We start from the raw sequence: 23,068 nt of genomic DNA, 5'->3' as shown, positions 1-23,068 counted from the left end.
AAGCTGGATTTTCAGAGTCAGGATAGACACGAGGATGGACCCAGATTCCCCCCAAAATGTGTAAACATCTTTCCTCTCCGCTTCCCCCCTCCACTCTTTTATCCCTTCTGCTGACATATTTTCTTTTGGAAAATCTTTGGCCTGCCACACTTTCTATTTTTCTATGGTGGGAAAATGGGAGGGGGGAATTGTACAGAGTTAGATGATATGTAGCCATAACAACATTCTTTCTGGAAAGTCAAGGTCATCCTTTGTCTCTGCACCTCTGCACTTGACCGGAACTGGATGGGTGAAACTGCCAGCATGGCAGTGGGAGATTGAACCATGTGGGTGTTGGGGGCAAGATCTTGAACTTTCAACTGGGAGGGGGAAACCAGGAAGCTTTCAGATTCGGGTTTTCCCAGATGTGCCAACATGTCTCTCTTAATAAATTGGGACTTTGAGGAATCCTTTGCCTTGGGCTCTGATTTACTTTTGGGTGCTATTTGGAACCCTGGCATCTGCATGGGGAGGGGCTTCGAAAGTCTGGACCAAACTGAGAATGGACTTTGTGGTGTCCCAAATGACCAACGCTGAAGGAAAAAAGAAGTTATGGTTATTATAAAGTCATCAAACAGCCCCCACCCGAGAAAGAGAGATGAGAAGGAGGCGACCACACTTGTCCATGCAGCCTAGAGGAAAAGGAACACAACACCTCCTTTTACACAGTAGCTTGTTTCTCTCGAATTGATGGCAGGGACAGGTGACTGCGGACCTTGGCACACACCACCCATAAGCCTTGACTGGGCTAAGGGGGCATTTATGAGGCTCAGGAGGGCCCCGTCCGGCCTCTTGCTTCAGCATTCATGCGCTCTTTTGTACATCAAGAGAAGGAGCCGGTGAGGGAAAGGAGCACTCCTGCCCCTCAGGTATCTCAGGAGCAAGGAGGGACATTAAGGAGCCATGAAGGAAATGGTTCTTCTTTGCAAACAGCATCGTTTCTCCTTCACTTTAGCAGGAGGGAGAAAAACCATCCTCTGGAGTAGACCCAACTCAGAAATGTTGAGTAGGAGGCTATTAAAAATGTTTGGCCCCACGCCCCTCCTTGGAACACAATTAAAGACCTCCCCACCTTCCCATGTCATTAAGCACCTCCCCCTTTTTTGGGTCACTGTGTAAAAAGGGTTGAAAACTTGTGACGAAAAGCACCCGCCACAGTTTCAAACCACGAAGGGCGCTCATCCCAAGTTTGGCCAACAGTTGAGGTAGAAAAAGACAAAGGAGAGGAAGAGGTTAAAGTAGCACACGGAGAAATGAGATGGGTTGGGTGAAAAGACAACAGGCTGCACAACACCAAGGAGGCCGAGGGTTAGTTCCAGGGGGGGGGGATGTCGCCCAAACATCTGTGGAAGGAGAGAGAGAGAGAGAAAAAAACAGGACAGTGGCTTCTTCACTCCACACGCTGTTGAGTTACTTGGGTTAGTTTCCCTGGCAAACCCCTGCTTGAACGCAAAGGGAAGCTGAGATGGAGGGTGAAATGAGGATGGCCTGGGGTGCTTTTCCAAGCAAACTATTGATCTTCTGGGAAGCAAAAAGCCAAGGGGTGATGTTGGCCTTCTCAAATGGCAGGCGGGGCGGGGTGTGTGTGTTAAATCAAGTGAAATTCTAGGCCAGGGGTGTCCAACCTTGGGAACTTTTGAGACCTGCAGACTTCAACTTCCAAAATTCCCCCATCCACCAATTCTGGGAGTTGAAGTCCAGATGTCTTAAAAAAGTTGCCAAGATTGGACACCCCTGTTCTAGGTAGTCTTCTGTTCTAGGAAATCCTTCCTTCCTCGTGGCCAACAACTCCAACGGGAAGGTAAGGACTCTTCCTTGTAGGACAAAGGCCAAATTGTTTGCTTCCGTGTTCTTGAATCACAACAAACAGACCCCGGAGGTGATGATGGATACTTCCAGCAGGATTTTTCAAAGGCTTCTTGGCTCAAAAGAGGCACGAATGGAAGCCCTACAAGAATATGGCCTCTGTGCCAGTTTTATTCCCATTGGGTGAACCATCTGTGCCAAACCCTTTTGTCATGCAAACATACGTAAACTCTCTCTTGACTGATCTATAGTTTATAGAAGTGACTGACTTCCCAGCTGTCTTCTGCTGTTTAGGGAAGAGGACTCTAAGGAAATAGCAGTTGGATAAAAAAACAGGAGGACAATTGTAGTCCAAGGGAAGTGATACTCAGCACTTCCAACCTTCTCATAACATAGAAACCTAAAAAATTGACGCCAGAAAAAGTCCCAGTGTTCCATGAAGTCTTCCCTTTGAATTATTTGTTCTATGGGGTTTTATTTAAATTTAATTATGTATTCTTTTTAATTATTAATTTTATTTTTGTTGGCGGATGGACATGTGTTTATCCCAAGCATGTTTAAGCTTGGTTATTGATGACTGACCCCCCACTCATTAACTCCTCTGGAAGTTGGTTCCAAGCTCCCACTGCTCCTTCTGTGAAATAATTCTCCCTTATCAGTTATTTTAACTTAATAGCCAAAAAATAATAAAAAAAAATGGCTGGAATTTGTCTGGAAACAAATTCTTGGACTTTCATTCCAGGAATCGCACGATAACCGAGATCTGCTGATGGACTGCAGTATGAACTGCAGAATGAGCAGACAAACTCAATAAATATTTTTTTTTAAACATCTGAGCATCTCTGAGCCCCGGCTCCTTATCCTCACCGATGGCTGTTAGCATGGAAGTTTATATGGAGCCGAGATGGCGCAGTGGTTAGGGTGCAGCACTGCAGGCCACTTCAGCTGACTGTTATCTGCAGTTCAGCGGTTCTAATCTCACCGGCTCAAGGTTGACTCAGCCTTCCATCCTTCCGAGGTGGGTGAAATGAGGACCCAGACTGTGGGGGCGATATGCTGACTCTGTAAACCGCTTAGAGAGGGCTGAAAGCCCTATGAAGTGGTATATAAGTCTAACTGCTATTGCTATTGCTAGAGTGCTGTACTGCAGCCACTTCAGCTGACTGTTATCTGCAGTTCGGCTGTTCAAATCTCACCAGCTCAGGGTTGACTCAGCCTTCCATCCTTGCAAGGTGGGTGAAATGAGGACCCAGACTGTGGGGGCGATATGCTGACTCTTGTAAACCGCTTAGAGAGGGCTGAAAGCCCTATGAAGCGGTATATAAGTCTAACTGCTATTGCTATTGCTAAGTGGAGAACTGGTCTTCAGCCGTGGGTTACGACTAGGTAGACCTGGTCCAAGAACACCAGGCCCAGATGCGTCTTTCAGAGGTCGCTCAAGACCTTGTGCTGGGAATCTCTCTCTTCTGTGCAACGTCAAACCTCCTTGATCGGACTGTTGACTTCACCCCATTCCTAAGAGGTCTGTAAGGGGCGTGCATAAGTGCATCAATGCTCTACCCTCCCTGTCCTACTGTCTCCACTTATTCGTATCCATTTCTTGTATTCATACTCGTGCTAATACTTATATCTGCTTGACAAAATAAATGAAATAAATAAAGTATCAATGCAGACATGGCAGCGTTCCAGGAATCGTTGGATAACCTGAATCAGCTGATGGACCAGTAACTGCAGGATGAGCAGATAAACTCAACGGAGAAGCTTCCATATATTTTTTTAAAAATTCTGCGCTAACCCTTGGGCCTACAGCTTATCCCGTTCTCCACATGGGTGTAGAAGGTGTTTTTGTTTGCAATATGCTCTGGAAGAAAAAACACACCTAACGAATTAAATCAAACCCCTGAACAATGGAAACAAACAATTTAGCCTGGCACCCCTAAGACCATCCCTAGGGTGCCCTCATCACAGAAGAGCAAGAGAAGGATGGACTTTAGTTGAGTTGCATGCAGACACAATGTGTTGGACAAAGCTTTTTAAAAATAATAATAATAATGAGAGGTTATAGAAGGAAAATTTTAAGTGATGAAACTTCAGAGGTTCTGAATGGGAGGGGGGGGAAAAAAAAGGTATCGTGTTTCTAATTCGTTTTTGTTTTCGTTTTGTCCTGTGCAGAATCTGTTAACTAAATCAGAACAAAGCCTTTCTTTTTCGTTGCTGTCATTTAAATGTTTTACCTTCTGTTCACCAGCGTGGACGACACCGTCAGCACCATGCAAGCCACATGACAAAGTCACATGATACGCACGCACATGATTTGGTTGAAAGGAAAGTGGAGGAAGTCACATGAAAAATACAAAAAAAAAAAAAATAATAAATTAAAAAAACGGATGTAAACAATGGGCAAAAAAGAATCAACAACATTTACAGATTAAAAAGTCTAAACAAAATCAAATTAGCCATTCTATCGAAACGCCAGAGCAGACAGTTAAAAACAAAACAGAACAGAACGAAAAACCCATCGATCTAAAATAAAACCACAGGATTATTATTGAACAAGCACAAGCACTGAGTCCCTTGCAGGGGGGGGGGGGGCTGGGGGGGGTTGGTTAGGAAGAGCGATGGGGCTGCAGACTCATTAAATACCAAGTCAGGGAGGGAGGCACAAAACATCACTAAGACTAGAGAAGGCTTCCTCTTCGCCAACCAATTCCTGGCAACTGCCATAACACGGGAAAGGAAGGGAGGGGAGGAAAGGGAAGGGAAGGGAAAGAGGAGGGAGGAAAGGAAAGGGAGAAGGAAAGGAAAGGAGGAGGGAGGAAAGGAAAGGGAGAAGGAAAGGAAAAGAGGAGGGTGGAAAGGAAAGGGGGAAAGGAAAGGATGAGGAAAGGAAAGGAAATGGAGAAGGAAAGGAAAGGAGGAGGGAGGAAAGAAAAGGGAGAAGGAAAGGAAAGGAGGAGGGAGGAAAGAAAAGGGAGAAGGGGGAAAGGAAAGGATGAGGAAAGGAAAGGAAATGGAGAAGGAAAGGGAGAAGGGAGGAAAGGAAATGGAGAAGGAAAGGAAGGGAGAAGGAAGAGAGGAAAGGATGAGGAAAGGAAATGGAGAAGGAAAGGAAGGGAGAAGGAAGAGAGGAAAGGAAAGGAGGAGGGAGGAAAGGAAAGGGAGAAGGAAAGGAAAGGAGGAGGGAGGAAAGGAAAGGGAGAAGGAAAGGAAAGGAGGAGGGAGGAAAGGAAATGGAGAAGGAAAGGAAGGGAGAAGGAAGAGAGGAAAGGAAAGGAGGAGGGAGGAAAGGAAAAGGAGAAGGAAAGGGAAGGAAAAGTGATTTAATATAGCAACAGGTCATTCATTCAAAAAGACACTGCAAAGAAGTCAGCCAGTTTCTAAAATTTAAGACAAATGGAGAGGGATTGCCTTCCTCCTCTCTGTATGAATAGAAAAACAAAGGGAAACCCCCAGAATCCCCCCCCCCATCTTCCCACTCTGATAGCTGTGCAGGAAGACGAACGAAGGGGGTCCGGATATGGGCCCCAGGATGGCAAATCTTATACGTTTACAAACAAGCGAAGATCCCTTTGCAACAGCATCTCAAAATCCACACAGTCGAAGCAGCCCCGGTCAACCCTCTTGTCTTTAAAGTAGACTTGGAGGCGTCAGGAGACCGAAGGGCCCTTTGTCAAACAACTCCGGGCCTGAGAGTAATAAAGTAAAGACAGTTGGGTGCTCAAGAGGTTTACATCCAAGTCTTCAGCATTTCCCCTGTTCCTCCGCAGTGTAAAGGCTGCGGAGCCAGGCCCCTTCCCCATCAATACCTGCTCATCGTCATGAAAGCTTTTGTCCGCGTTCAAATTCACAGCTTGCGGGGCCCCGGAAGAAATGGGGATGTAGGAGGAAGAAAGAGGGGGCCATTTTGAAACGAAACTCCTGTCACTCAAAGCCAGTCCTTTGAGCAGCTTGGTATCCCCCTCCCTACATTAACCTTCACTGTTTTCTTCCTCTCTATGAAATAGTGTGCGTGTGTGTGTGTGTGTGTGTAAAAGAGAGAGAAGAAGGAAAGAAAGAAAGAAGAAAAGAAGGAAGAAAAGGAAGGGAGGGGAAGGAAAGAAAGCAGGAAAGGAAAGGAAGAAAGGAAAGGAAAAGAAAGAGGAAAGGAAGAAAGGAAAGAAAAGGGGGAAGGAAAGGGAAAAATGAAAAGAAAGGAGAAAAGGAAAAAAGGAAAGGAAAAAAGGAAAGGAAAGGAAGAAAGGAAAGGAAGAAAGGAAAGGAAAAGAAAGAGGAAAGGAAGAAAGGAGAAAAGGAAAGAAAAGGCCACTTCAAAGGGGTCCAGTTTTCATTGAAGGTCCCCTTCGTTCTCCACCCACAGACCTTCCCAGGTTCTCCTGCATATCCAAAGCACGGTTTAAGCTTGAGGACCGGAAGCTTTGGAGGTACTTGCAAAACAACTTTCCAAGGACTTAGTAGGGTCCTTCCGTGTTTCCTTTGAGCCCCTTCAGATTCATCCTGCTCAATGTTGAAACGAGGACTAATATAATTGAATTCATCTCTGCCGTTCGCAAAGATCAATGAGCTACTCGGAAAGCCCGCACGGAGGGGAGTGTGAGGAGAAGGAAGGCTCCCGGGAACATGGCTGAAGCTCCCAATCGCATCCATGCCAACGCCTCTCTTCAAAACAAATCCCCCCATGGGGAACCTGGGGGGGTGGGGAAGAGAAAGGCTCCTCCTTCCTTAATTCACACACATCTGGTCCACATCTGCTGAGGAGGCAGAGTCCCTAATGGGACCCTTGAAATTGGGGCGGAGGGAGAAGCAAAGGGGCCAGAGAAGGAGGGAGGGGGGGGGAGAAAAGGGGAGGAAGCCATCCTGCTCGTCTCAATCCGGTTCGGCATTTTCAGTTTTGATGGGATGCTGGGTTGCTATGGCAACATGAAGGATAGATAAAGACACATAAAGGTGAAGCCTGCTGTGAAGATAAATTATGAGGCGAAATAAAAGGCAGAGAGAGGAGAAAGAGAGGCAAGACCTAATGAGGAGGAAGAACATAAAGCAGGAGAGATTTTGCCCTCTGGGTTTTAACGTGTAAAGACCGACTATCAGCGTCAAGGTTACAACAGCTTTTCTCAAGCTGGCGTCCCCCAGTGGTGCTGCGTGAGGCGCCCCCCCCCCCACCTGCCCCTCAGCAGCTGGGGATAATGGGAATCTTACCTCAGTCCCTGTGAAGGACACCAAGCTGGGAGAAAGCCCAGCTCATGTGGCTATTTGTCAAGGTCGCCCACTTGCCAAGAAGATGGGGAAAGTATAAGGACTAGGCAGAAGGAGGGAGGGAGAGAGAGAGAAGGAAGGAAAGAGAGAAGGAGTGGGAGAGAGAAATAAAGAAGAGGGAGGAAATAGAAAGAAAAGGGAGGGAGAGAAAGAGAAGGAAGGAAAAAGAGAAGGAGGGGGAGAGAGAAATAAAGAAGAGGGAGGAAAAATAGAAAGGGAAGGGAGGAAAGGAGGGAGGGAGGGAGAGAACGAGAAGGAAGGAAAAAGAGAAGGAGGGGGAGAGGGAAATAAAGAAGAGGGAGGAAACAGAAAGAAAAGGGAGGGAGAGAAAGAGAAGGAAGGAAAAAGAGAAGGAGGGGGAGAGAGAAATAAAGAAGAGGGAGGAAAAATAGAAAGAGAAGGTAGGGAAGGCGAGAAAGAGAAGGAAGGAAAAAGAGAAAGAGGGGGAGAGGGAAATAAAGAAGAGGGAGAAAAATAGAAAGAAAAGGAAGGGAGGGAGAGGACAAGAGGTAGGTAGGTAGGTCACCTAACCTGAATTCACCTGAATTCACCTCACCTGACCCTAATCCTGAATTCACCTGAACTCACCTGAACCCACCTGAACTCAGATACTTATTGCTGTCTCAGCTTTACTGTCCACCTGTCCACAAAATGACAGAACGATGCAAATCTATCTCCCAGGTTTCCGTTTCTCTCTTGAACCAGATTTCCTTCCAAAATCTTGGCAACAAACATCAAGGAAGCATGATTTCATTTGTAAGGTTCCACCTCTCAAAAGTTTCTGGAAGTTTTCTTTTTTTTAAAAAAAAAATTCAAGATGGAATTTAGGAGCCATTCAGGGTTGTTCTGTGTCTTCCTTTCTCAATCTTTTATTTAATCCCGAAGAGGCAGAATAGCTCATCATGACATTAAAAAAAAACACCAGGATTTCTATTTCAGGCATCTTCCATTGATGGAATTCATCTCTCATTACTTCTCTCTCTCCCGTTTAATTCCCCTGAAAAAATTTAGGTAATAACATCCTGGCAATTACATTCCAAAGGTTAACAGCTCAATCACAAGGAAGCAGAGGAATCTTTCACGGCAACTTCATTTCTTTGCTAACGGCTTCCTCTCGCTCTCAAACTGCAATCAGTAACCTAATGAAATATATTGCTTCATGGATTCCATCTGGCCCTGATTATTTGACAGCATTTTTAAATTTGTTTTTAAGGAAAGTGGAAGGGAACTTTATCCTGAAGCTGAAGAGTTGCAGTTCTGAGGGAGATGGGCGATTTTGAAATGCGATCAATAAATCAATACATAAACTGCCGATTGTGCATTGTGAGATCTACCCAGGTGATGGAGATCCTTCTCTCCAAAGGGTGGATCTCAGGGTATGTTCTGACGGAGGCTTCCCGAGAGCATGAAGCAAACTCCTTGTCTGGACAAAAAAAAAACCCTTTTATGAATTGACTGTGAATTCTGCTCATTCACATCCAGCGAAGTCTTTCAAGGGAGGATTTACAGTCACAGACCTTCTCTGGCTTGGAGAGCTGCCAGGCCGAGATCTGCAGAACTTGGCAAGGAGTCTCGGAGAGTCACGAACCAATGAAGCGAACTAATTGTCTCTTGCAAACTCCACTCCCTTTTCGCTCTTCTTTTATTTCCTCTGGGAGGGGCCGTTCATTGTCCCCCTGTGGCTTTACTCCCAAGTCGACCCCTGTTCTTTCGCTGTTCCCTTTGTCTGGAAACTATGTGCATGCACACACTGGGAACAGGCTCCAGCTGTTCTTCTGCCTCACTGATGTCCGACTCCGAAGGCAGCTGATAACTGTCAGACGGCCCTGGCCCCCTCTCTGCCTCCGACACAGAGCCCTCATCTGAGCCTTCCCCAGACTCCAGGACTGGCCCATCTCCCTCCCCAACCTCCTCACTGTCCGAATCTGTTGTCATCTCCGCTGGCCCCTGGCGGGCCAAAACAGGGTAAACCCCTTGCCCCAAAAATGCAAGTTTCTGTTCTGGTGTCCCTTGAAAGCAAGTCTCCATCCAGGCCACAGGATAGCTTGCTAGGGCTAGGTTCCTGTAGGCATGGCTCTGGCAACCATGTTTTCCTTCTAGATGCCCCACTGAAAGAGATCTTCTAGGTGTCCATCTGAGAGTTCTCAGCGGTCTCCATCCTCTTGTATTACCCAAACTGTATAAAGTGGACTTCCACAGGTATAGGCATTGCTCCTATTTACACTAGCTAAATCATGGTCTCGCTGTCCTGTAATAGTTGCTTCTCTCCTTGATGAGTTTCCACCCATTGCTTCTTGTCCTGCCCTCAGGTGCCTTGGAGAATAGCTTGACTCCCTCTTCTTTGGGGCAACCCCTGAGATATCGGAAGGCTGCTATCATGTCTCCCCTGGTCCTTTTCATTTGACTGCAACCGTTCTTCGGAGGTTTTAGCCTCCACCCCACTAATCATCTTTGATGCTCTTCTCTGCACTCAACATGTCACATGTCAGAAACCATCTACAGCAGTGTTTCCCAATCTTGGCAACTTGAAGATGTCTGGACTTCAACTCCCAGAATTCCCCAGCCAGCATTTGCTGGCTGGGGAATTCTGGGAGTTGAAGTCCAGACATCTTCAAGTTGCCAAGGTTGGGAAACACTGATCTACAGTGAAGGGCTGCCTGGAGATCACAGCAACTGGCAATCTCCCACACTTTTGGTCTCATCCGCCAGAACGCTCTTGCACACATATTTTTCACTGAAAGGGAAGCCAGGGAGCCAGGTAATGCTCCAAGCTGGGAGAATCCTCGTCTACAGTTAAGGCAGGGGAAGAGTAAAGGGTTCGTTCCAATGGTCTGGAATCCTAAGAGGCCTCTAGGACTCCTAATCCAAGGATGTCTCCCAAGTTCAAACTAAGCCAGAATAAGAAAACCCACTCCTGCCAGTTACTGTATATCAGGGGTCTCCAACCTTGGCCACTCTAACACTTGTGGACTTCAACTCCCAGAATTCCCCCTCAGCCAAGAATCTAGCAACCTTGTCTGAGAACCTTGTCTGAGACAAGTCAATATTGCATGCCCCTGCGGCCATGGAAGAAGGAGAGGAGAGGAGAGAGGGAAAAGAAAGAGAAGCGAAAGAGAACGAGAAGAAGGATGGAAGGGAAGAGAAGAAAGGAAAGAGGAGGAAGAAGAGGAGGAGGAGAGGAAAGAGAAAAAGAAGGATGGAAGGGAAGAGATGAGAAGAACGGAAAGAGAAGGAGGGAGAGGAGGAGAGGAGGAGGAAAGAGAAAAGAGGAAGGAAGAGAAACAGAAGAGAAAAGAAAAGGAAAAAGAGAAGAAAAGGCACCTCCACTCCGACTGCCTCACATGCAGATACAGGCAACATGCATGCTCTGGAGGGAGGGGGAAACGGAGAGCACCCACCCCTTGACCAGGTGTTAATGGGGGAAACGCGACAGCTCTACTCTAGCATCAGCATTGTTAGGAGAACTGATTTACACGCTGCTTTCTTTCTACGGGCAAAGAGAAAGAGAAGCCAAGCCAAAGAGAGAAATGAAGTTAAGTTAGGAGAAATCACACGTGGATCTGCAGGACACATGTTAGAGCCGGGGCACTCGGGGGTGGGAGGGGGGAAGCAGCACTTACGTGGTGGCGGAGGGCCTGCGGTTCCCCCATAGGCAGAAGACGGGTGTAAAGAAAAGACAGACCCCCAAAAGAGAAAAGAGGCAACAGAGATGAAAAAAAAATAAAATAAAGAGGAGAGGATGGACGAAGGAGCTGATAATAAGGCAACGCTCTGGGCCGCCCGTCTGCTGAGGACTAGCTCCTCAGGAGGCAGGCCAGGTTTTCAGGGGGAACAAGGGCAAGGCGAACAACCGCACCATGGGCCGCCTTTCAACTCGTCGCAAGCAAGAGTTGGGATTCTGGTTACTCATCAGAGGACGGCAACTAAGGAGGGGGAAGGAACCAGGAATCGTAAAGGTGAAGGTTATTCCCGCATGAATGAATTACGCAGGAAGCCCCTTTCGTTTAGTTAGTTTCCTTGAGTTCGTCTTTTTTTCTTCTTCTTTTGACCGGCGGGGGGGGGGGGGGGGGGATCCTTCCAAACTCAGCTCTGTCTGCGAGATCACACGTTTCCATTGGTTTAAGAGACCCGGAGGTGATTCTAACTAAAAAATAAATAAACCCCTGCCGCAGACGGAAATGGAAGATCGGTTACCCCTTGCTTAATGAATTATTACGAGGGTTGAAGAGGGAGGGGAGATGGGGAACGCCAGAGGGGTGGGAGGACAGCAACACACACACACACACACACACGCACACCACCGGGTTTTGCCAGAGGTAGTAGAAGCAGAGAGGATGGAGTGGAGACGATTTCCAGGCGAGGGGAAGGAGGATAGAGGGTCAGCCAGATGTGATCAAAGGGACCCAGCCCTGCGTAGGTGAATCCGCCAATCTCTCCAAATTCGAAGGGCTTAGATTTGAGATGCTCAATCCAATTTGTCTCGAGTTCCCCAGAGCTTACAAATTATACAAGGCAGGGACCGTGTCTAAACGAGACTGCAAACTGTCCATCTTCCTCCAGCGAAGATGAAGATTAGAGCTGGAATGTCTTAGCAACTTTAAGACGTGTGGATTTCCACTCCCAGAATCGGGCTGCAGGAATTTGGGTCCGGCTAGTCCAGTGGTAATTTGATTTTTAATGGGAGCCACTTGAACTTTGTTTAAACCGAGTGAATGGCCTTTTAGGCTTCTGAAGAACTAAAATTTCTAAAGGACTAAAATTCCTAGGTGAGTAGAGTTCACTTTTTGAGTAAAGTAAGAATTATATGTCACAGGATGGGCATCAGGATTTTAAAGATGCTTAGTTGGGCATGGCCAAAAAAAAAAGGTTGAGAACCACTGGGCTCATCTAAAGAAAATAAGAATTAGGGGCGACATGATAGCAGTATTTCGGTATTTGAGAGGCTGCCCCAGAGAAGAGGGGGGTCAAATTATTCTCCAAAGCACCGGAAGCCAGGACAAGAAACAATGACTGGAAACTAATCAAAGAAAATTAAGGAGAAACATCTTCAAAGAAAAAAACCCGGAAGTTCAGTTGCCTCTTGAAAAAACACATTTGGGATAATCAAAACCAAGCAATTCCTAACAGTGAGGACAATTAACCAACGGAACACCTTGCCACCAGAAGTTGTGAGCCCGAGGGACCTGCTGGTATAGAAGTTGAACCTCCATCACTGGAGGCTTTTAAGAAAAGACTACACAGTCATTTATCATTATGAAATGGTATAGGTTCCTCCTGCTTGAGCAGGGGGGCTGGACTAGAAGACCTCCAAGGTCCCTTCCCTCTCATTCTATTCTAATTCCCCAGCCAAGCTGGGGAATTCTGGGAATTGAAGTCCACAGTTCTTAAAGTTGGCATGGTTGGACACCCCCTGGCTTAGAGGCTGGAAAAAATATACCAGCAGGTCCCTCGGGCTCCCCCCCCCCCCAACCTCGCCTGCTGCTCTGCCAGATTTCGACAGTGTGTGTGTATGTGTGTGTGTGCGTGTGCGGGGGGCTTTCTTGCAGCATATAAAATGTGGGAGTGGGAGGCAGCTCATTCATGCATGCTATTTGCAAAGCAGACATTTTTATGTCGTTCTGAACTGAAGTGCACTCGATCTGTCCTCGGACAGCCGGGTGTTTTTTAATGCATGCTTCCATATCGCTTGGTCAGCAGGATGGGGAATTCAGGTTGGATAAAACAATGAAAATGTGGTACTTAAACCTGCCTGAATTTACTGCCCTGAATCTGCGGCGGAAGCTTAGGTGGCTTTAAAAGCCAATTAAGTGAGTCCACAGAAGCTGCTAAATCTACCGAGGGACACCGGATGGGACAGGCAGGGCGAAGCAAACGTAGTTCTTCTCTCCAAGCACCGTCGGAGAAAAGCCGTGGCCTCCCTCGCCCGAAGCTGATCTTCCAAAGCTACAGGACTCCGTTCTGAAGCAGGTTGTATGGACCTCTCAGGGGGGGATCCAGCAGAGCTGGGATCTGGTGCAAGGAAGGAGATGGGTGATCCCAGCTTTGAAAACCACTCCAAACGAGGCCTGAAGTGGAAGCACGTTTTCAAAGCTGCTTTGAAGGTGGTTCTTGACTTACAATCATTCCTGGAGTGACCAAATAAAGTGAAAAATGGTGAGCTGTTGTGACCCGGCAGGAGCTGCCGCCAGACTCCGACAGCGAGGGGTCTTATGAGTCGGCCCTGGAGGAGGTGGAGGACCCTGGACAGGGTGCCGACTCCGAGCAGGGCGAGAAGAGACTGGTCGGCCACCAGGTGGCAACGGAGTCTTGGATCAGAGGGAGTGTTCAGGAAAACATTTGGGAGTTGTATCAGGATGCACGCAGGCGAAGGGCTATTCGAAGGAAGGAACAACTGCGTAATTGTAGGAGATGATTGCGCTTAGCTGATGCTGATTAAGATCCTCTCCTGATTATAAAAGAGACTATTGGTGCCACGCCCTGTTTGCAGGAGTCAACGTTCATGTCCGCAAATTAAGAGAAACCAACTTGGATAAGTGGTTTGCTGTGAGAAGCCTGTTTGCAGTGCTGTGTGGGTTTATATGACTTTTGGCCAGAGTGATTATCTCTTTGTTTATTTTGGGCTTGTAGCCAACAAGAGTCTGGACTGATTAAAACATCCTTTTGTATGTCTGTTTTGGCTTTCGTTCCTGGACGGAGAAAGGGGGGGGGGGTCAGAACATGAGCAATGAACATTTCCCACACAGGGTCCCCGTGATCATGTGATCAAAATGCGGACATTTGGCAACCGACTCATATTTATGATGGTTGCAGTGTCCCGGGGTCAAGTGATCTCGTTTTTCGACCTTTTTTTAAAAAAGAGTTTTATTATTTTTTAGTTACAAAAATAAACTTTCCATCTTTCCTTCTGCCGTGTGTCATCTGGGTACAAAGATCTCTGTGCAACATCATTCCTCTTTTGCCACATCTGTCGCATTCATATTAACATTATTTCCCTAAGTTTAGTGTTATAATATATTGAGGCATTTAAACATTATGGAACTCTCCATTTTTCTCCTTAATATCATCTAGTAATAATATCATTTTGACATTAAACATCATTATTCTCATCACACACATACTAACAGTTTTCATCTTATTTATATCTCTTTTGCGACCTTCTGACTGGCAAACTCAATGTAGAAGGCAGATTCACTTAACACAGTGTTTCTCAACCTTGGCAACTTGAAGATGTCCGGACTTCAACTCCCAGAATTCCCCAGCCAGCGAATGCTGGCTGGGGAATTCTGGGAGTTGAAGTCCAGGCATCTTCAAGTTGCCAAGGTTGAGAAACACTGACTTAACAGCTGTGTTACTAGCTTAACAACTGGAGTGATTCACTTAACAACTGTGGCAAAATGGGTTGCAAAAAGGCTCAAAACTCACTTAGCAACTGTGTCGCTTAGCAATAGAAGTTTTGGGTTCAGTTATGGTCGTAAGTCAAGAACTATCTGTAGCCTTGGAGCCCATCTTAGAATAGAATAGAGTAATAGAGTTGGAAGGGACCTTGGAGGTCTTCTAGTCCAACCCCCTGACTAGGCAGGAAACCTTACACCACTTCAGACAAATGATTATCCAACATCTTCTTAAAAACTTCCAGTGTTGGGCCATTCACAACCTCTGGAGGCAAGTTGTTCCATTGATTAATTGTTCTAACTGTCAGGAAATCTCTCCTTAGTTCTAAGTTGCTTCTCTCCTTGATTAGTTTCCACCCACTGCTTCTTGTCCTGCCCTCAGGGGCTTTGGAGAACAGCTTGTCTTCCTCTTCTTTCAAGAGAGTAAAAAGCTTGATGGCTAAATTGGTGGGTTTTTAACATTTCTAATCTCTTATACCAGCCACTTCTGCCCAGAAGTGGTGTTTTGTCTTCTCCAATCCATCTCCCATCTCCACCTGACCTAATTAACCAGAAGATATTAGGACCAGCATTAAACAACAACAACAACAGAACTAACGGTAGTAGTGTATAGTAACACATTCCTAGATGTTGATAGTGCACTCTCCACAATCCTCACAGCTCAACAAAAGGATTTGAACAACAACAACAACAACAAAAGATTCTTGGAAGAGGAAAACAGAAAAGACGGCTCCATCTCAGGGGCATGGAGGGGATCTGGGCAGAGTCCGGAGGAGGACCAGGTGAGAGGTGAAGGAGGGGCAGTTGGCCTGAGACAAGGGCTGAGGTTGCCAAGCAGGGGAGAGGGGAGGAGTAGGGCTTTACTTACGAACTGGCTGGGTCTTGAAGTCGGAGGCTGAGCTGATCTCGCCGGTGCCTTTGCCGTTGATGGCTGTCAGTCGGATGGCGTAGGTGGTCTCTGGCTTCAAGCCGATGACCGTGAAGATGCCTTCGGTGTTGGCTGTGCCGGGAGAGATGGCAGACAAGGAGAGAGGATCAGAAATAGCTCTGGGTATACGTTTGTAGACACCAACATCATGTACTGCAGCTGACTGTTATCTGCAGTTCAGCTGTTCAAATCTCACCGGCTCAGGGTTGACTCAGCCTTCCATCCTTCCGAGGTGGGTGAAATGAGGACCCAGACTGTGGGGGCGATATGCTGACTCTGTAAACCGCTTAGAGAGGGCTATAAAAGCCCTATGAAGCGGTATATAAGTCTAACTGCTATTGCTATCTTTTATTAGGGGGAAAAAAGATATTTTTTCTTGAAGGAAGTCAGTTTTTATCTGTAAAAACTGGGCAGGGAAGACTGGGCTGTGTCCACTTAAAAGAGCTGGTCTCCGGCAAGATGCATCACAGGTTCTCCAAAGGATGCTCAGGGATATCTCAAAAGTTTAAACCAGGAGTGTCAAACTCAAGGACCGGGAGCCGGATCCAGCCTGTGAGGTGCTTAGATCTGGAACCACCCTGGAAACAGGGAAGGACCGGTCCGCGGTGACTTTACCAGCGAAAAAGGAGCTAGGAAGGACCGCCCACAGCCCTCCCAAGCTCCATTTTCACTGGCAGAGGATTGCAGGAGGACATCCCAGCCTAAAACGGAGCTTGGGAAAACTGGCCTGTTTCTGGCCTCCAGAGGGCCTTCGGAGTCCGGGGAAGGCTGCTTTTTTTTTAAAAAAATTTTATTTTATTTTATCAATTTCATATATACATTCACAATTATATGATCTCATAACTGTTATTAATAATATGTATTTATAACAATTTTTTCCCTACAGTTGACAATATACTTGAAGATTGCTTTTTTAACATCCCATAGATCCATCTTATCTTACAACGGTCCTACTTCTTCTTCCCTCCCTCCCTCTTTCCTTCCCTCGTTTCTTCTCTCCTACTCCCCTTCCTTCCCTCCTTCCTTCCCTCCCTCCCTCCTTCCTTCCCACCTTTCTTTTCTCCTTCTCTCCTTCCTTTCCCCCTTCCTTTCCCCCTTCCTTCTTTCCTACATTCCCTCCTTCCTTCCCTCCTTTCTTCTCTCCTTCTCTCCTTCCTTCCCTCCTTCCTTCCCTCCTTTCTTCTCTCCTTCCTTCCCTCCTTCCTTCCCTCCCTCCTTCCTACCCCCCTTTCTTCTCTTTCTTCTCTCCTTCCTTCCTTCCTCCTCTCCTTTCCCTTCTCTCCTTCCCCTTCCTCCCTTTACCCTTCCCCTCTTCTTCCCATTCCTCCCCTCTTTCCTACTCTTACATTCCCTCCCATTCTTCCTCTGCCTTTCCCTTTCTCCTATTCCTCTCCTTTCTCCTCTCCTTTTGGCTGCTTTTGTCCTCCCAGAGCCCAAGGAGAGTGAAAATCCCCCCCCTCTGGTGCAGGAGGCCAACTAGGCCACACCCACCATGGCCACGCCCACCCAGCAACCAGGCAGAGAGCCGTTTGCTAAAATCTTTGAAGCCCACCCCTGCCCCAGAGTTATCTTGAGATCAGACGGACGGCTTACAAACAAACAAACAAATAAACGAATAAATAATGTAGGACAGGTTTTGGCCCCTCACCTTCCTTGGCATCGTAGATTCTGGTGTGCCAGTCTTCCTCCCCAGTGGCTCGCCACTCGGCCTTGTACCAGAGGATGGGGACACCCCCAGTGGCCTCCGGTTCATCAAATCTGATCTGGGCTGTGCTGGAGTAAGGCTCCACTTTCTCAATGGAAGGCGCAGAAGGGGTGTCTGTGGAGGAAGGGAAGCGGAAGAGGAGATTAGGCTGAGATTTTTATCCCAGCAGTAGCCAGTCTCTGAGGTCGAACAAAATAGGTTGGCACGCAGGCTAGGGAATTCTGGGCGTTGAAGTCCACAACTCTTAAAGTTGCCAAGTGTCAACCCTGAAGCAAGCCTGGCCGAGGCCATCTTTGCAGCTCCAGGGTTGACACAAGACAGGGAGGGAGTGGGGGAATAGCTAGCTGGGGGTCTGGAATCAAAACAAAAAGTGCTCCTGTGGGAACAAAGGACATTTCAACAGGTGGCTGGGAAGAGGAGGAGTAGAGTAACCAAGCAACCAGCCAGCACCTCTATTGGACAATGTGACTGATGACTTGGGGGGGGAAATGGGAACTTTCACTTTTCAATCAGGTGAGAACCGCGGGAAGAACCTTCAGAGTCAGTTTTCACCAGTTGTGCCAATATGATGTATCCAATAAATTGTTCTTTGAGGAATCTGCCTGTCTCAAGAGTTCTGCTTTCTTAGGGGTGCATTATTTGGAATGTTGACACCAAGTTTGGAAACCCCCTGATTTATTCCAAAGAAAGGGAAAAACCAGTCGAAACAAACCTGCTTGCACAAGAATGAACTCAGAGGACTCCTGCCCAATCCGGTTGGCTGCTGTGCAGTTGTAATTCCCGAAATCGTTTTCTGAATATGGCGTCACCTGAAAAAAAAAAGGAGATTGACCAGGTAAGTTGGAGAAAAATGTTTCTTAGACAGAAAAACTAAGGAAGCATTTTGGATTTGGTCAATTCGAAAAAAAGACAGTTTAAAGACAAAGTCCACACAGAAAATAGATAGGTGTTGTGGCCCAGTAGGAGCCGTTGGAGCTGCAAACAGACTCCGATAGCGAGGGGCCCCTATGAGTCGGCTCTGGAAGTTGTGGAGGACCCTGGACAAGGTTCTGACTCCGAGCAGGGACCAGAGAGGCTGGTTGGCCACCAGGAGGCGCCTGAAGCATGGAGCAGCAGCGGTGAAAGCCAAAGGGAGTGTGCCCATGACGTCAGGCCTTGGAGCAGTGGGGAGGAGCTAAGGGAGTTGGTCCCGGACACCAGGCAAAGGCGGGCAGATAAACGCCGAGAGCAACTACATAGATACAGAAGATAATTGGACCCAGGTGGTTGTAATTAGGCTCCTCCCAAGAGAGTATATAAGGAGAGACTTTGGGAGGAGGCTGTTTGCAGGATTCAAATACTATACCAATGCCGGAGAAGCTCTCGGGTGTATTTGTTATCTTGGAAGTCTGGATTGCTGCCCAGGCCTTGTCAGTGTGTTAATTTACTATGAATAAATTGTCTAGCAGTAATATTGTCTTGGAGTGCCTCGGCGTACGGAGGGAGGTGGGGTGTCAGAACAGATAGGCAATGGGCAGCCTGGCCATTCTCAAGCTACCAGAACTGGTCAGTGAAGATGATTAGGAACAGAGTCAGAAGAGAAGGAAGGAAGATACGTTTTCACACACAACAAATGTATAGAATTTTTGGAAAGAGAAGGGGAGGCACCTATTAACTTAAATAACTAATCAAAACCAATGTCTATGGTGATTCTCCGTCCTCCAGGTCATGGTTGTCCCAAGGGTGCTTTTTCAAGAGGCAACTGGACTTTCTGGGTTTTCTTTGAAGACTTTTCTCTTCTCATCCAAGAAGCTGAAGCGAAATGTCTTCAAAGAAAAACCAGAAAGTCCAGCTGCCTCTTGAAAAAGCACCCTTGGGATAATCAAAACCAAGCAGTTCCTAACAGTGAGGACAATTAACCCGTGGAACATCTGGCCTCCAGAGGTTGTGGGTGCTCCATCACTGGAGGCTTTTAAGAAGAGACTGGACAGTTGTCACTTGTCTGAAATGGTATAGGATCTCCTGCTTAAGCAGGGGGCTGGACTAGAAGACCTCCAAGGTCCCTTCCAGCTCTATTCTGATTCAATTAATGGAGGAGGATGAACAAGAGTGAACCAGCTGTCAGCCTGGAAGGAGGGAGATAAAACACAACGTGGGGAAAGGCTGCACAACACAAAACTGTGATGCTGGGAAGGGCGACTTTCATTGCCCTCGCATGCCTCTCTTCTAACACACAGTGAGTGTCCAAAGCAAATTAAACATGTGTTAAGTGGGAGTTGGGACAGATGTCCTAAACTGATGGGGTTGCAATGTCATCTTTGGCTTGTTCCTCTGTCCTTCGCGGCCCCACCCTTTGCACATCTTCCTGTGCACACACAGATGCAGCCCCGGCTCTTCCCAGCTCTCACCTCCAGGTAACTGGCGGCTGGTGTGTTGTAGATCCGGATGTTGCTGTAGTTGGAGCTGGGCAGCAGCTGCCCATCCCGGAACCACGAGATGACAGCGCTGGGATAAGCGAAGACTTCGCAGGTGATGTTTGCTGGGTTACCTTCCCAGGTGTAAACTGCAACAGGGCCCTGCAACTTTGGGGCATCTGGAACCAAAGAGGACCAACGTGGAAGTCATCTCCAGGAGAAGGCATCAAGAAGAACATCTCCCCGACCCCCAAATCTTCTTATCTCTTCTTTCCACCCAACTTGTTTGCATAATTCTCCCATGTCAACCAATGGTTCTCTAAATCAGGGGTGTTCAACCTTGGCCACTTTAAGACATGTGGACTTCAACTCCCAGAGTTCCTCAGCCAGCTGGGAGTTGGAAGTCCACAAGTCTTAAAGTTGCCAAGGTTGGAGACCCCCTGCTCTGAATGATGCTCCGGGCAGCTCCAGCCTTGAAGGCCAAAGCAAAGGATCTTGGGAATGCTACCCACAAATACACCATGCTGTATTTCTTGCAAGATCTTCGGCAGTTGATTTATTAGAGACCGCCTCCTGCCGATTACCTCCCTCAGACCGATAAGATCTCACAGGTTAGGTCTCCTCCGGATTCCATCTGCCAGCCAATGTCGGCTGGCGACTCCCCGGGGGAGGTCCTTCTCTGTTGCAGCTCCAGCCCTCTGGAATGACCTCCCTGTGGAGATTCGGACCCTTACTACCCTCCCGGCCTTCCGCAAAGCCACCAAGTCTTGGCTGCTCCAGCAGGCCGGGGGGCTTGTGAAATACCCAGCCCCACGGAAATTGTGAATGCTGCGCCTTTTTAAATAAATGTTGTCTTGTCTATTTATCCCCTTTCCCTTGTCTGTTGTGAGCCGCCCGGAGTCCTCCGGGAGTGGGCGGCATACAAGACAAATAAAATGAAATGAAATGAAAGAAAATATTTGGGGCAAGGGGCGTCGAACTGCAGGTCATTGAAAACTCTTGACTATGTCTATATGCAAATGCGGTCAATTCTTTGCCCAGGTTCAGACATCTCCTCAAGTGGACTGTTGAGAAATCAAGGGATGCCATGGTAATGTCCAAGAAGAACAAAGCTTCAACGGGACAAAAATACACAGTGACAAATCCCTTTACTCAACATCCTGTTCCTAACAGCAGCTGTCTAGAAGCAAACATTCTCCAGCCCATCAGCTGACTTCACAATCAAATACCCCCTGTCTATTTTTGCTCCGATATTGTAATCTGAAGTAGACTGTAATAGTACCTCTGTTAGTGTCTTGTAGAACAGAGGTCTTCAAACCTGGCAACTTTAAGACTTATGGACTTCAACTCTCAGAATTCTCCAGCCAGCATAGCTGGCTGGAGAATTCTGGGAGTTGAAGTCCACAAGTCTTAAAGTTGCCACGTTTGGGGACCCCCGCTGTAGAAATACACCGCAGAGGTACATTGTCTATGCTTGTCAAAGCTCCATGGGCATCAACCCAATGGATAAATAGAAAGTTCATCAGTGTAAAGACTTGAGTTTATCAAGTTTGGCTTGTTGCCTTTGACTCTTGCACTTGGCCATAAGTGGCCACAAGAGCTGAGGTGGCGCAGTGGTTAGAGTGCAGTACTGCAGGCCACTTCAGCTGACTTGCTAGCTACAGTTCAGCAGATCAAATCTCACCAGGTTCCATGTTGACTCAGCCTTCCGTCCTTCTGAGGTGGGTAAAATGAGGACCCAGATTGTTGGGAGGACAAGAGGCTGACTCTGTAAACCGCTTAGAGAGGGCTGTAAAAGCACCGTGAAGCGGGATATAAGTCTATATTCTATTGCTAAGTGGGGAGGGAGGGAGGGAAGAAGGAAGGTGATGGCACAGTGGTTAGAATGTAGTATTACAGGCTAACCCTGCAGACTGCTAGCAGTTCGATCCTGACCGGCTCAAGGTTGACTCAGCCTTCCATCCTTCTGAGGTGGGTAAAATGAGGACCCAGATTGTTGGGGGGAGACGGACAAGAGGCTGACTCTGTAAACCGCTTAGAGAGGGCTGTAAAAGCACCGTGAAGCGGGATATAAGTCTATGTTCTATTGCTAAGTGGGGAGGGAGGATGGAAGGAAGGAAGGTGATGGCACAGTGGTTAGAATGCAGTATTACAGGCTAACCCTGCAGAGTGCTAGCAGTTCGATCCTGACCGGCTCAAGGTTGACTCAGCCTTCCATCCTTCTGAGGTGGGTAAAATGAGGACACAGATTGTTGGGAGGACAACAGGCTGACTCTGTAAACCGCTTAGAGAGGGCTGTAAAAGCACTGTGAAGCAGTAGATAAGTCTAAGGGCTAAGTGCTAAGGCCAGTCGATATCAGTGGATTATATGCTCCAATTTCCAGTTCCTCTCGTTCTCCCTCCCCAAGTCCATCCGCTGAAAGACCATCTCCAGCTCAGAATGACCCTTTCCTGTTCTGATTCTTGCTCTCCATTCTGCCCATCGCCACCGCTACCGCCCATGAGTTGCAAGAGAAGGGAGAAAGGCGGGAGCTAGGAGGTAGGATGACGCAACTTACATTGAACTTCTAGGTACATGACCTGGGAATCTTGCCCAATGGTGTTGCTGGCTATGCAGGTATACTCCCCGGCGTCGGTGTACTGAATGTCCTTCAGGGTCAGGGAGGAGACGCGCGCGTGGCTGCGGACTTCGATGCGCCCATCCAGGGTCTAGCAGGAAAGAGAGGCAGAGTGTCAGAAGGGGGCGCTGGCGTGAATCCTGGAATAGAGGCAATGCTGGTTATGCAAAAATACAAAAGAAAACCCAACTCCTTCGGCAGGTCAATTCTGCCCTGCAGACTACGCTGCTTGCTGTGGTGGCTCAGTGGTAAGAGTGCAGTACTGCAGGCTATCTCTGCTGACTGCCGGCTGACTGCAATTTGGCAGTTCGAATCTCACCAGGCTCCAGGTTGACTCAGCCTTCCCTCCTTCCGAGGTCGGTCAAATGAGGAGCCAGATTGTTGGGGGCAACAGGCTGATGCTGTAAACTGCTTAGAGCAGTGTTTCTCAACCTTGGCGACTTGAAGTTCTGTGAACTTCAACTCCCAGAATCCCCCAGCCAGCATAGCTCTGCTGGCTGGAGAATTCTGGGAGTTGAAGTCCACAAGTCTTAAAGTTGCTAAGTTTGGGAACCACTGGACGAAGGGAAGTTTTGCAATATTCTGGGCAGGAATGGAGAAGGAATCTGGCACGAACCGCAAGGAGATGTCAGGACTGAACGGAACACGAACTTCTAGTGGTGCGGGTGGGTCCCTGATACCACTGGATCAACGACACCTGTGCCAGGCGAGGTTTTAGATGGCTTGCCTCGACTTCAGCGCCCTTCCTTCTCAATCTGCCAGTTTCATGAGCTGTCAGCCTCTGCTTTGCTGCTGCTTCGGCTGCCATTGAAACGGGGAGGGGGGAGGCATGGTATTTGGGAGGGGAATCATGATGTGCTGGAGGAAGATTCTAGACGCTGATCTGACCATCTTACTGCGCATGTGGAAGAAGGGAGTTTCCCGCCAAGGCCAAC

General features: G+C 47.7%; 1 protein-coding gene across 4 annotated transcripts in view; it reads right to left on the bottom strand.

Annotated features, from left to right (window-relative positions):
- NCAM1 (neural cell adhesion molecule 1) overlaps positions 1-23,068 on the bottom strand; it is a 197,351-nt gene that overhangs the window by 24,231 nt on the left and 150,052 nt on the right. For 2 of the 4 annotated variants that reach the window (XM_032229549.1, XM_032229547.1), the window contains exons 9-14: positions 22,074-22,224; positions 19,510-19,694; positions 17,835-17,931; positions 17,066-17,236; positions 15,358-15,489; positions 14,253-14,255 (exon numbers count right to left, since the gene is read on the bottom strand). In XM_032229549.1, coding sequence (XP_032085440.1) covers positions 14,253-14,255; positions 15,358-15,489; positions 17,066-17,236; positions 17,835-17,931; positions 19,510-19,694; positions 22,074-22,224 — 739 coding nt within the window. The remainder of the gene's footprint in view (positions 1-14,252; positions 14,256-15,357; positions 15,490-17,065; positions 17,237-17,834; positions 17,932-19,509; positions 19,695-22,073; positions 22,225-23,068) is intronic. The other 2 variants (XM_032229550.1, XM_032229548.1) reach the window with 1 other exon arrangement.

Source organism: Thamnophis elegans, chromosome 13 (assembly GCF_009769535.1).
Source record: "Thamnophis elegans isolate rThaEle1 chromosome 13, rThaEle1.pri, whole genome shotgun sequence".
Lineage (NCBI taxonomy): Eukaryota > Metazoa > Chordata > Lepidosauria > Squamata > Colubridae > Thamnophis > Thamnophis elegans.
This window is presented reverse-complemented; position numbering and strand designations above follow the sequence as displayed.